At 43.1% G+C, this 11,750-nt stretch overlaps 1 protein-coding gene across 3 annotated transcripts; it reads left to right on the top strand.

The window, feature by feature from the left end:
• Positions 1 to 390: 390 nt before the first annotated feature.
• SERPINB1 (serpin family B member 1) lies at positions 391 to 9,905 on the top strand. Of its 3 annotated transcripts, none has more exons than XM_007973853.2 (7): positions 391 to 588; positions 1,771 to 1,946; positions 3,657 to 3,794; positions 4,335 to 4,452; positions 6,093 to 6,235; positions 6,320 to 6,487; positions 8,215 to 9,905. In XM_007973853.2, exons 2-7 carry the CDS (start codon positions 1,779 to 1,781, stop codon positions 8,617 to 8,619), a joined length of 1,140 nt encoding a protein of 379 aa, XP_007972044.1. In that variant the 5' UTR covers positions 391 to 588; positions 1,771 to 1,778; the 3' UTR covers positions 8,620 to 9,905. The 3 variants fall into 3 exon arrangements, with proteins under 3 accessions (XP_007972044.1, XP_007972045.1, XP_007972041.1); XM_007973854.2 differs by having other exon boundaries at positions 1,748 to 1,946; XM_007973850.3 differs by lacking the exon at positions 391 to 588 and adding an exon at positions 1,039 to 1,159.
• The last annotated feature ends 1,845 nt before the right edge of the window (positions 9,906 to 11,750 follow it).

The following is an 11,750-nucleotide window of genomic DNA, read 5'->3' as shown; positions in this document are numbered from 1 at the left end:
CATGAGTGGGATTAGCCCCTTATACAAGAGACTTCACATGGGATTTGGCCCCTTTTGCCCTTCCACTTTCCACCATTGAGGATGCAGCAGCAAGCTGTCGTCTTGGAAACAGAGAGCAGGTGTTTGGAACTGGTTCTGTTTTATCTGATTCTGGGGGCCCCTCTTTTTCCCTATGCAAGATCCCCAAATTTTCTTCCTTCTCTCAAAGAAAGCTTCCAATATAGATAGGACTCAAAGGGAGTCATTTGCCCTCTAAGAGGTGTCACACTATGTCGTGTCAGTCATTCACACCTTAGTAAGAAAAAGCTCTTCAGGTCCTTGCCAGCGATTCCGGGAAAGGCTTAGAACTGAGAAAGGCGCCGATCCCCCGAGGAGGGCGCTGCCCGGAAGCCACGCTCATTTCTGCTTCCACTTAGGCAACCCCGGGAGCTGTGACTCCTCGGCGGTCCCAGGGAAGGGCCGCCGCCCCGCCCGCGGCTGCTGGCCCGGGTGACGCTTCCGCATGGTATAAGGGCAGCGGCCCTCGGTGCTTCCTCCCACACCTCGCACCCAGCTCGGAGCCCGGAGCGTGCCTTGGCAGCGTATCGGGTAAGGCCGGGCCTCGGAGCGGTGGCGCGGTGGCGAGCTGGGGGGAGGCCAGGCCCCCTCGCTCAGCTTCCAGCCCAGCACCCCACCCCCGCCCCAGGCTCAGGCCCATCAGCCCGGCAGCGCTCTGCGCGCCCCCCACCCGCTTGGCGCCCCCATCGCTTCCGGGCGCCGCGTCTGAGACAGGCGACCTCTGATCCCCCGCCCTTGCCTGGGCGCAGGCCGGGCCAGCCTGGGAGGGAGGAGGGAGGACGACAGATGCAAGCGGAAGGGCAAGACTGAAACCCGAGATTAGAATGTTGTCCTTTCTCCCTGGATTCCCTTCCTCCCAGAGCTGTTTGTGACAGTTTCCGGGCAGCTCAGGGTCGAGCACTGCTCCTATCTGCAGCGGCAGGGAGAGGAGGAGGAACCCCGTGCGATTCTAGAGACGATTTCACAACAAGAAGTCAGCTGCCCAGCGGGCAGTACCGTTCTTCTTTGCCTGTCCTTGGGGAAATTAGGGCTCTGAGAGTGGAGATCCAGATGGGCTAGTGGGTGGCGGATGGGATGCTGCACCGCCAGACCCTGGACGGTGGTGGGTTTCCAAACTGGCACATCCTACACCGGCTCTGAGACTTTGGGCACTGGACCTCTTATACCTTTTGAACCTCAAAAATAAGGAAGACTTATATTATTATAATAATTACAGTGATACCTTTGCCGGAGTGTTAATGCATAGTAGGTAGCTGTGAGTCTCTGATAGAATGCTGTTAGTTCAGGTGAAGGTAGGCAATGGATTCATTGCCCAATGAATCAGAGACTTGAATCAAAGGCTCAGAAGCACCTGCGCTCCCAAACATAGGTTGGGAGGACCCAGGGCTGGGTGGCTATGCTAAAGCTGGGGTGGCTGGGCCTGCCCCACCCCACCCCCCAGACTCACCTGTCTGCAAGGTCAGAGCCCTTTAGGGCACCCTGGGTGCCCTAAAATCCCCTGTAACTGCCGAATCCTTGGCCAGCATAGTCCCACATTTGTGGGCCTGGGAAAGTGTTCTTGCCCTGCTGGAATAAAAAAGCGGAGAGAAAGTACAAGATCAAGGGTGCCACAGGGTGGTTGGCAGAAATGGAGGAAGCTTCTGGGGGAAAGAGTGCTGCCTAATCTGCTGGCATGGGCCGTGGGCACCAGGGGGACCCTGTTCTGTGTTGCAGTTTTCACCATGGAGCAGCTGAGCTCAGCAAACACCCGCTTCGCCTTGGACCTGTTCCTGGCCTTGAGTGAGCACAATCCAGCTGGAAATATCTTCATCTCTCCCTTCAGCATTTCATCTGCGATGGCCATGGTCTTTCTGGGGACCAGAGGGAACACGGCAGCACAGCTGTCCAAGGTCAGCAGAAACGACAGAAAGGGTCTGCTTTCCTTCCATCTCCCTACGAATGGACGGTCTTTATGGAAAGGTTGTGCCTTTGAGCTCTTACAGTGTGTTTTCAAAACTGTATTTTTATGAGATCAGACTTTCAGAAAAGTCACACTTGTAGGCAGGCTTTTATTCATCATCAGGTTTTTCCTAAGTACCTACCACATACCGGGAACTGTTTTTTTGTGTTGCTGCGGAGATAGCAGTGAGCAAAGCTGACAAAAATCCCTGCAGAGCGAGTCTTCTGTTCCGGTGGATGAACCTGGCAACTTTCCTGAAAGCCATACTACATCCTCCTGAGCTAGCAGCTTCCAGTTTTTGCTTTGCATATGATGGATGATATGCAACTCATAAATATTGCCTGTTACATAACACTACTTTCAAGCATAATGAGAGGAATGAGACATAGGGAATGCATTATAGTGGAGATAGTGGCATTGCTTTTTTCCAAGGAAAAGAGAAAAAGTGACCCTGTGGTACTATAGTCCCAGGGTGCTGAGCATGGCTTAGTGGGCTGTGGCATAGCACGCCCTGCAGGGGAGGTGAGGGGGAGACCCAGCAGCTTTGGGAGCAGGACCCAGCCCTTGGCAATGTGACAGGTCACTTCTTGTCCTTAATGGACATGGAGGGGACTTCTGTGTTTGGTACTCTTTAATTCTGGGAAGAGAACTCTAGCTCTCTCTCGAAGCCCAGCAGAGAGGAGTGGTAAAAGTGGAGGCTCTTCTAACATACCTGCTGTGAATGACACGGCCCCTGTTCCTCGGCAAGGTGCAGCCCGGGATTCAAGTTCAAGGGGCTGCGAAGCTTCTATTACTCATCGCGTTAGATATGAAAGCATTTAAATATATTTTTTAAATCCATTAAAAAAAAAAAACCTCTGTTACTCATTATTAGTTGCTTCTTGCGGGGTTATATCAGTTGCTAGCTTGAGGCTTTCCAGGGACTTTAAAACCTCAGCAAAGAATAGTTTTAAGGACTCCTCCCTCATCTCCATTAAAGCAGATGGAGCATAGGCACAATGCAAACATTCCATATCTCAGTGAGTAATGTGGACTTCGTACCCTACGCAATTTTGTTCTTTGTGTCATAATCATAAAGGAACCAGCCTAGGTCTCATAAAACCACAAAGGGCCACTTGATTTGTAACTGATACATGGAGAATTAAACTTTTGCCAGAATGTTAAGTTTAAGGAAGTTATTTTAAAATAAGTGAGTTACTGATGTTAATAGGGTAATAAAATTTTAAAAGCCTCAGTCTGTAATATCTTTGTGGTTCTGAAGAGAGGATGAATCCTATTTTTACTGCTTATTTCTGAGAACGTTCAGTAAAATTATATTTGATACAGAATATAAATATGAACATACCATTTATTATTTTCTTTGGAAAAGGCAGACATATATAAATATTTAGTGTATCAACCACCCACATTTGTGGAACTGCTAGTGTAACAAAGAGTGATGTAAAAGCAATGTCTAAAGTTGTAATCATTCTGTCTCACAAAGTCATACATTTTGGATTTCCTATTGTTTGTTCTGCAATGACAAATTAATAAAGTATTGGGTTTGGGATCATCAATAATTAGTAATAAAAACACATTAATTTGATAGAAGGAAACACCAAGGAATCACTTTATAGTTTCAAAATAAATGGCTGTAGAAAGAATGTTTTCTTTATTTTAGACTTTTCATTTCAACACGGTTGAAGAGATTCATTCAAGATTCCAGAGTCTGAATGCTGAGATCAACAAACCTGGAGCGTCTTATATTCTGAAACTTGCTAATAGATTATATGGAGAGAAAACTTACAATTTCCTCCCTGTAAGTACTTTGCCCTTCACATTCTAAAACCCCACTAGACAGTGCAGATTATTTTCCAGCACAATCAAGTCATGGAAGTCAGTTTTAATATTTGTAAACTTTCAGAAAAACAATACAGAAGGCAAACATGGCAAAAACAATCCGGAAGGCAAACATGATAGAATGCAAACTTTAAGTGACTTGATGATTTTGTGTTACAGTCTTAGTGAAAAGATAGCTCCTGGAGGTTTTACTGAAGCAAGAGTACAATCAGTATTTGTGAAATCTTAGTCAAAGATCAGAAAAGACTGGTAATTTTTATATAACAACAGCAGTATAAGGGTTAGGCTTACCACTACTGGAATGCACAGTTAAAAATGGCTAAGATACTAAATTTAATGTTAAATGTTTTTTACTACTATAAAAAAAACTATAAGAGTTTGAAATTTTGTGTTACATGGAATTGTAGCCTTTTAGGACAATTTCTGTTGCTTTTCGGGATTGTAGAAAACAATTTCAACATGTAGTAGAAGTATATTTCCTTTTTCTTTTTTTAAATAGGAGTTCTTGGCTTCGACTCAGAAAACATATGGTGCTGACCTGGCCAGTGTGGATTTTCAGCATGCCACTGAAGATGCAAGGAAGACCATAAACCAGTGGGTCAAGGGACAGACAGAAGGTGAGCGCCTGGGCAGAATGGAATCATTATGTGCTGGTCGTGTCATTCCTTTCCTCAGTCTGCCTTTCCCACCTGCAGTTATTCCCTCCCCAGCTCCCACGGTCCTGGCACACGTTGTGATTACGGTCAGAGGACACTCCCGGTGTGTGCACTCTGCACTGCACGTTGCTGGACAGCTCGCACATGTTAGAAGTTCACCAGAGTGGAAACTTAAACATGATTTAACTCAAGCAGCTAAATCCTTTTTTCTTATCAGCTCCCCAAAACTTTTAAAGTTACATTTTAAAGTTAAAACCAACATTGGCGGGGCGCGGTGGCTCATGGCTGTAATCTCAGCACTTTGGGAACCCAAGGCGGGCGGATCATTTGAGGTCAGGAGTTCAAGACCAGCTTGGCCAACATGATGAAATCCTGTCTCTACTAAAAATACAAAAAGAATTAGTCGGGTGTGGTAGCGCGCACCTGTAACCCCAGCTACTCTGGAGGCTGAGGCAGGAGAATCTCTTGAACCTGGGAGGCGGATATTATAGTGAGCCGAGATTATGCCACTGCCCTCCAGCCTAGGCAACAGAGTGAGACTCCATCTTAAAAAACAATAATAAAAATAATAAAATATAAAACGTAAAGTTAAAACCAACACTGAACACAGCAAAAAAAAAAAAAAAATGAATTAAAATTTTGAGGAGAATCCAGCCTTCCAAAAATTACCTAATACACATATGGGAAGAAATGTCCTGGAATTTCACGGAAATACCTGAAATCAATATTCACAAACTACTGTGGTCATAAATTTTTTGCCAACATCTTGTCCAGTAAAAAAGGTGTGGTAGGTGGGGACTGACTTGCTCTTTGGGTGCAATTTATTTCTTTGCTACATCTCTCTTCTTATCTAGTCCTGTATTGGTCAACCCACTCCAGTAGGCGTGTCTTCTGTTATGCGAATTGTTCCCGGCCAGGCCATACTTGTGGTCACCAAGGTGACCTTTATTTCCATGGAGTATGTTCTGCTGGGTTTTTTTGTTTGTTTGTTTTTTGTTTTTAAGAGACAGAGTCTTGCTCTGTCGCCCAGGCTTGAGTGCAGTGGTGCGATCGTGGCTCACTGCAGCCTTGACCTCCTGGGCTCAAGGAATCTTCTCATCTCCACCTCCCAAAGCGCTGGGATTGCAGGTGTGTGCCACCATGCTCGGTCTTGTTCTGCCTTTTGGATATTGTTTAAATCTTTTTTTGTGAGAGTAGGCACCTACTCAGTGATTTGAAGAAGTGATTTACTGATGACTAAAGACATCTTCGTTAAGAATTTTTTTTTCTGAAAAGAATAGTTGTTACAAAATAAGACTCATTGTTTATCATACAGTCCAGAAAAGGAGAATTTTCCTGTCTTTAGTCTTTCAGCACGTTTGACTGGTTTAAAATGTCAAGTCCTTTGTGGGAAGTTTGTGTGTCATCCTGGTCTGCCCCACGGGTTGTTATATGTAAAGCAGAGACGTGTTAGTGAGTAGGGTTTTCCTAACTTAATATCTTGTCAAATGAAAATTAAGTAGAAAGTATATATTTGAATTGCATTTCCATGCTAATATATTGTCAGTTCAAATTTGGAATTCCAATTTGGATTTTTTTTTAAGCTAACTTGATTTTTTTAGGGAAAATCCCGGAACTGTTGGCCTCAGGCACGGTTGATGACATGACTAAACTTGTGCTAGTAAATGCCATCTATTTCAAGGGAAACTGGCAGGATAAATTCATGAAAGAGGCCACGACGAATGCACCGTTCAGACTGAATAAGGTGAGGTGAGGTAACTGTACAGAGTCATGCGTTGCTCTAAAAGAATGCAGAGAATAATTTCAGTGATTTGTTTTAACTGTTCAGAAAGACACAAAAACTGTGAAAATGATGTATCAGAAGAAAAAATTTGCATATGGCTACATCGAAGACCTTAAGTGCCGTGTGCTGGAACTGCCTTACCAAGGCAAGGAGCTCAGCATGGTCATCCTGCTGCCGGATGACATTGAGGACGAGTCCACGGGCCTGAAGAAGGTATGGCTCCTGGGCTTCGTGCTTTGTGGTTCCTCCGGTGTGTGTGTTGCACGGTAGGCAGGTGCTTGTTAAGTGTTCACTGATGGCTCATTTTCCAATAGTTTGTCATTCCTTTGTAAATGTAGCCCATCGACACTTGCTACACCAAAGCCCAAGTTAATTTTTTTTTTTACATTTATTTATAGAGACAAGGTCTCACTATGTTGTCTAGGCTTGTCTAGACCTCCTGGCTTCCAGCAATCCTCCTGCCTCAGCCTCCTGAGTAGCTGGGACTAGAGCTGGGAGCCACTGTGCCCGGCTGACATTTCATTTTTCAAGAAAGATGGCCAGCTACTTTCAGTGGGCACTTGTGATGGGGTCATCAAAGATCTATACTAAATCTAATACTGGCTAGTGGCAGCCCATGGACAGGCTCTTGAATTAACTTTAGAGGAAATTACAGTAAGATGAGGATTGTTTTACTGAGGAAAAAGATTGAAAAGCCCCAAATAGTGTAGCATCTATCTTCATCATGTACTATACAATTCTATTGTTACCCTGTTCATTCTCATCACAATTCATGTAGACAGTGAATTAAATTTTCAATGGGTACAAGACAGAAAAAGCCTCATGTGACACGTTAGGCCTATTTACTCATGTGAACTTTGTATGAGGTTTCCATTACGTGTAGGGACCCTAGCCTGCTCTGTGTTCTCTGTCTCCTCCCCAGCTAAACTTGCCATCAGGAAGGGGGTCTAATATTAATCATTTGCATGTACAGACTTTTAATATATTATATAAAAATCAATGTGGTCTTTCTTTCAGTTGTATTTTTGCATTAGTTTTTTTTTCTGATTGTAAAGTGAAAATCTTTAGCCTCATAAAAGGAATGATCAGCACCATTAGAACAAGTAGAGTGATGATTCTGTTCCAGTCCGATAGCTATAACAATAGTAATGATAATAGCTGACATTTATATAGCACTATGGGTCAAGCACTTTATATACATCATTTCATTTAATGCTCTCAACCGTCTATAAGGTAGATATAAGTAATGTCCACATCACATTTCAGATGAGGAACTAGATCCAGTGCATAATCTGCCTTTTAAATTTTTACCTAGGAGCTAAAGTTATTAGATATTACTTCAGCTCCAGTAAGGTTCACCGATTACCACAGCTTCATTGGGATCCAGACTAAATAGAAGAAATACTTTAAATTTCTTCTAGCACTAGTCTACCTGGAAGTAATGGCAGCTGTCATGGCCTATCACAGTAATCCATTGCGGTAGGAGTTTAGTAAACCCTGGATGAATGGATGGATGGATGAATGGGTAGATGGATGGGTGGATGGGTGGATGAGTAAATGGGTGGATGGATGATAGATAGGTAGATAGATTGTTGGATGGGTGGGTGGGTGGATAGGTGAATGAATGGATGGATGAATGAGTGACTGTGTTGCTGGGTAGCTGGGTGGATGGATGGATGGATGAGTGAGTGAGTGGATGATGGACCCAATGTACAAAGTTCCTGTACTTGAACCTTTGATGACTTGGAACACCACCTCTGCCCTATTTCATCAATTGCCAGAAAGAAATAAAATTCTCCAAATGGAATCTGTTTTGGCACAAAACATGAAGGAAACTAACTAGCCACTGATATTATGGGTCCTTTGATTCAAATAATACTTTATTGCCTTACTTATGTAAAATTGATATCACTTCTTCTTTCGCCTCATTTTAATTGCAGATTGAGGAACAGTTGACTTTGGAAAAGCTGCATGAGTGGACCAAACCTGAGAATCTCGATTTCATTGAAGTTAATGTCAGCTTGCCCAGGTTCAAACTGGAAGAGAGTTACACCCTCAACTCAGACCTCGCCCGCCTAGGTGTACAGGATCTCTTTGACAGTAGCAAGGCTGATCTGTCTGGCATGTCAGGAGCCAGAGATATTTTTATATCAAAAATTGTCCACAAGTCCTTCGTGGAAGTGAATGAAGAGGGAACAGAGGCGGCAGCTGCCACAGCGGGCATCGCCACCTTCTGCATGTTGATGCCAGAGGAATACTTCACTGCCGACCATCCATTCCTTTTCTTTATTCGGCACAATTCCTCAGGTAGCATCCTGTTCTTGGGCAGATTTTCTTCCCCTTAGAAGAAAGAGACTGTAGCATTACAAAAATCAAGCTTAGAGCTTTATTACCTGAGTTTTTAATGGTGCCAACGTTCTTCTATCTTTACCAATAAAACCAATATCCAGAAACAAATCTTTTATTTTCTTTTTAAGTTCGGCTCTGTTGGCTGTTTACACCCATGAATTTTGGCATGGGTATCTACTTTTCTTTTTTTACATTGAAAAAATCCAGTGGTTGCTTTTGAATGCATCAAGTAAAAAAGAAGAAAAGAATACATCAGATGTGTAGATTCTTGACCATGTTGTAATCTATGAAATTGCTATATCCTCCTGACAGGCATGGGAAAACATGATAAGATGGTCATTTATTTTGCAGTTAGAATTTTGGGAGCCATGAAATAGACAGACACCCTGACTGTTGAAGGGAGGTTTAAAAACACATATTCAATTGAAATATAAGAGAGCACCCCAACTGAGAGCCCAGGTTATGAAGACAAACTTGTCTCGCCTGATGTTTCTATCCGTTGTTCTGCAGGATTAGTATACTGTTACAGCCCTTTAGTTTTTAGACTCTTCAATTAAAGGGCCAATGGTTATAACCTGCATTCCCTTTTTTGTTCTTCTTTATGTATAATATGTAGTTAATGTGGCAGTGCATGAAATCAAGAAGTGGGTGTCTTAGGATAAAAGATGCCAAGAGTCTACAAAAATAACCATGTAGTAAGATAAACTGCTGAACAAAGGTTTTATTGTTAGCCACCTTCACATGTATTTTCTCTTTTTTTTTTTTGAGACAGAGTCTTGCTCTGTTACCCAGGCTGGAGTGCAGTGGCAGGATCTCAGCTCACTGCAACCTCTGCCTCCTGGGTTCAAGTGATTCTCTTGCCTCAGCCTCCTGAGTAGCTGGGATTACAGGCATGCACTGCCAGGCCCAGCTAATTTTTGTGTTTTTAGTAGAGATGGGGTTTTGCCATGTTGGCCAGGCTGGTCCTGACCTCCTGACCTCAGGTGATCCTCCCACCTCAGCCTCTCAAAGTGCTGGGATTACAGGCATGAGCTCCCGTGCGTGGCCTTCTCATGTGTTTTCTGATTAAGGCTCTTGACATCCTTCATCCATACAGGTTGTTATGCCAATAAGATGGTACTGTGCGGGGCTGTGTGGGGAGATGGGGCGGGGGCTCTTGGACTAATATAAAACTTTGTCAAATGTAGTTCTTTGAATGGGGCTTGAAACACTGCATTTTCTTGCTCCCACAAGGATAGTGGGGACCATGAATTAATAAAATGTCCTAGGATTCTGCAAGCCAGACTGGTCTCAGGCCTCTTGTTACTGCTCGCTTATCCTAGACAAATGAAGGCTACCAGCGGGGATTCTTGGCCTTGCAACATTGTTGGGAGTAAGGAATTCCACAGGTTAACAACAAGATTTTAGCAACTCTCTTGTCATCACACTTTCTTTTTTCCCCCCTTTCTTAAAATGCTTACCATATTTCAGGTTTTCAGGAAAAGCACTGCCTTCTGTAAGTCTTTTCTTTTGGTTCCTCATCCTAAAATCCACTGATTTGGAGTAAATCATGTTCATTACATAGAAACTGAATTGTAGGGGCCCAAGTGAGCTCAAATTATATATGAGGGAACAGCCCTATAGACTATAGGTACATTGTTGAAGGTCAAAACAATTGGGGAGTTCCAGGCCAGAGACTGAATCCAATTTGCATTTTATGTGGAGAGCATCTAATTTATGTAATGGCAAAATAGTTACTTCAGGCCTCTGAAGACAATCAGAAACCAAACAAATAAAACAAGCATCAGCCCAAAGGCAAGGGAGGGCTAATCTGAACATAAAGAATTACTGGGCCAAGATCCAGAACAAACTGGAAATTCAGAGAGGTGAATCTGGAAATTGGGGCCACTTCTGCCGCAGGGCCATCTGCTATTCAGAAGAGGGAAATGAGAAGTGGTAGACAGAGTTTGAGCCCATCAAGAGTGGGGGCCCCATTATACTGCCTCTGCTTTTGTTTGGCATTTTAAGACCTATGCCCTATGGGTATGACAGAGTCAGCTCAGAATGCAGCCCTGCGATGAGTCATTGGAGAGCCCAGAAATTTCCAATCCCTAGAAGTAGATTATTTTCATCCTGGTTTGCTGCTACCCATGGGCACACTGCAGAAGCAAACAAAAATCACATTTTGGGGAAAATTACCCATAAACCTCAAATCATGTTTACCATCAGCTTTTATAATACAATATCCGGCACATAATCAAAGATAATTGGACAGTTGAGGAGCCATGACAATGTAAACTAATACCAGCACAAAAGATAGACAACAGAAACCCCAGTACAGGGGCTCCAAATATCAGAATTGTCACACACAAACAGAAAAGAACACTGTTTTCTATGATCAAGATGATTAAAGACAAGGTTTAACATTTCAGCAGATAATTGGAAACTTAAAAGAGACACTGCATATTTGAATAAAAATAAGAAATTCCAGAGCTCAAAAATACAATAATAAATGAACTCAACAGATAAGATTTAACAAAAAATTAGATGGCTAAAGAGAGAATGTGTGAATTTTAAAGTTCAAAGAAATTATTCATAGTTTCCTCTAGAAAGACAAATATGATAAATGAAACCTCAAAAGGCAAAAGAATGGAAAATACAAAAGAGAGGATAAGAGACCTAAGGTAGTCAATAAGAAGATGCTTAATGGGAGAAGAGAAAGTATAGAGCAGAATCATATTTTATTTATTTGCTTATTATTAACTATTAATTTTTAGAGACAGGGTCTCACTTTGTTTCTTAGGTTGGAGTGCAGTGGTTCTCATGGCTCACTGCAGCCTTGAACTCCTGGGCTCAAGCGATCCTCTCACTTCAGCCTCCCAAGTAGCTGAGACCACAGGAGTGTGTCACCACACCTGACTAATTTTCAATTTACTTTTTGCAGTGACAGGATCTCGCTGTCTTGCTCAGGCTGGTCTCTAACTCCTGGCCTCAAGCAATCCTCCTCCCACTTTGGCCGCCCAAAGTGCTGGGATTACAGGCATAAGCCACCACACCTGGCATCAGAATCATATTTTAAAATCTAACATTCAAATGTTTATACTAAAACAGATAAAGAATGGCAATTCACAGAGTCTGGAAACCCTAC

Source organism: Chlorocebus sabaeus, chromosome 17 (genome assembly GCF_047675955.1).
Source record: "Chlorocebus sabaeus isolate Y175 chromosome 17, mChlSab1.0.hap1, whole genome shotgun sequence".
NCBI classification, from domain to species: domain Eukaryota; kingdom Metazoa; phylum Chordata; class Mammalia; order Primates; family Cercopithecidae; genus Chlorocebus; species Chlorocebus sabaeus.
This window is presented reverse-complemented; position numbering and strand designations above follow the sequence as displayed.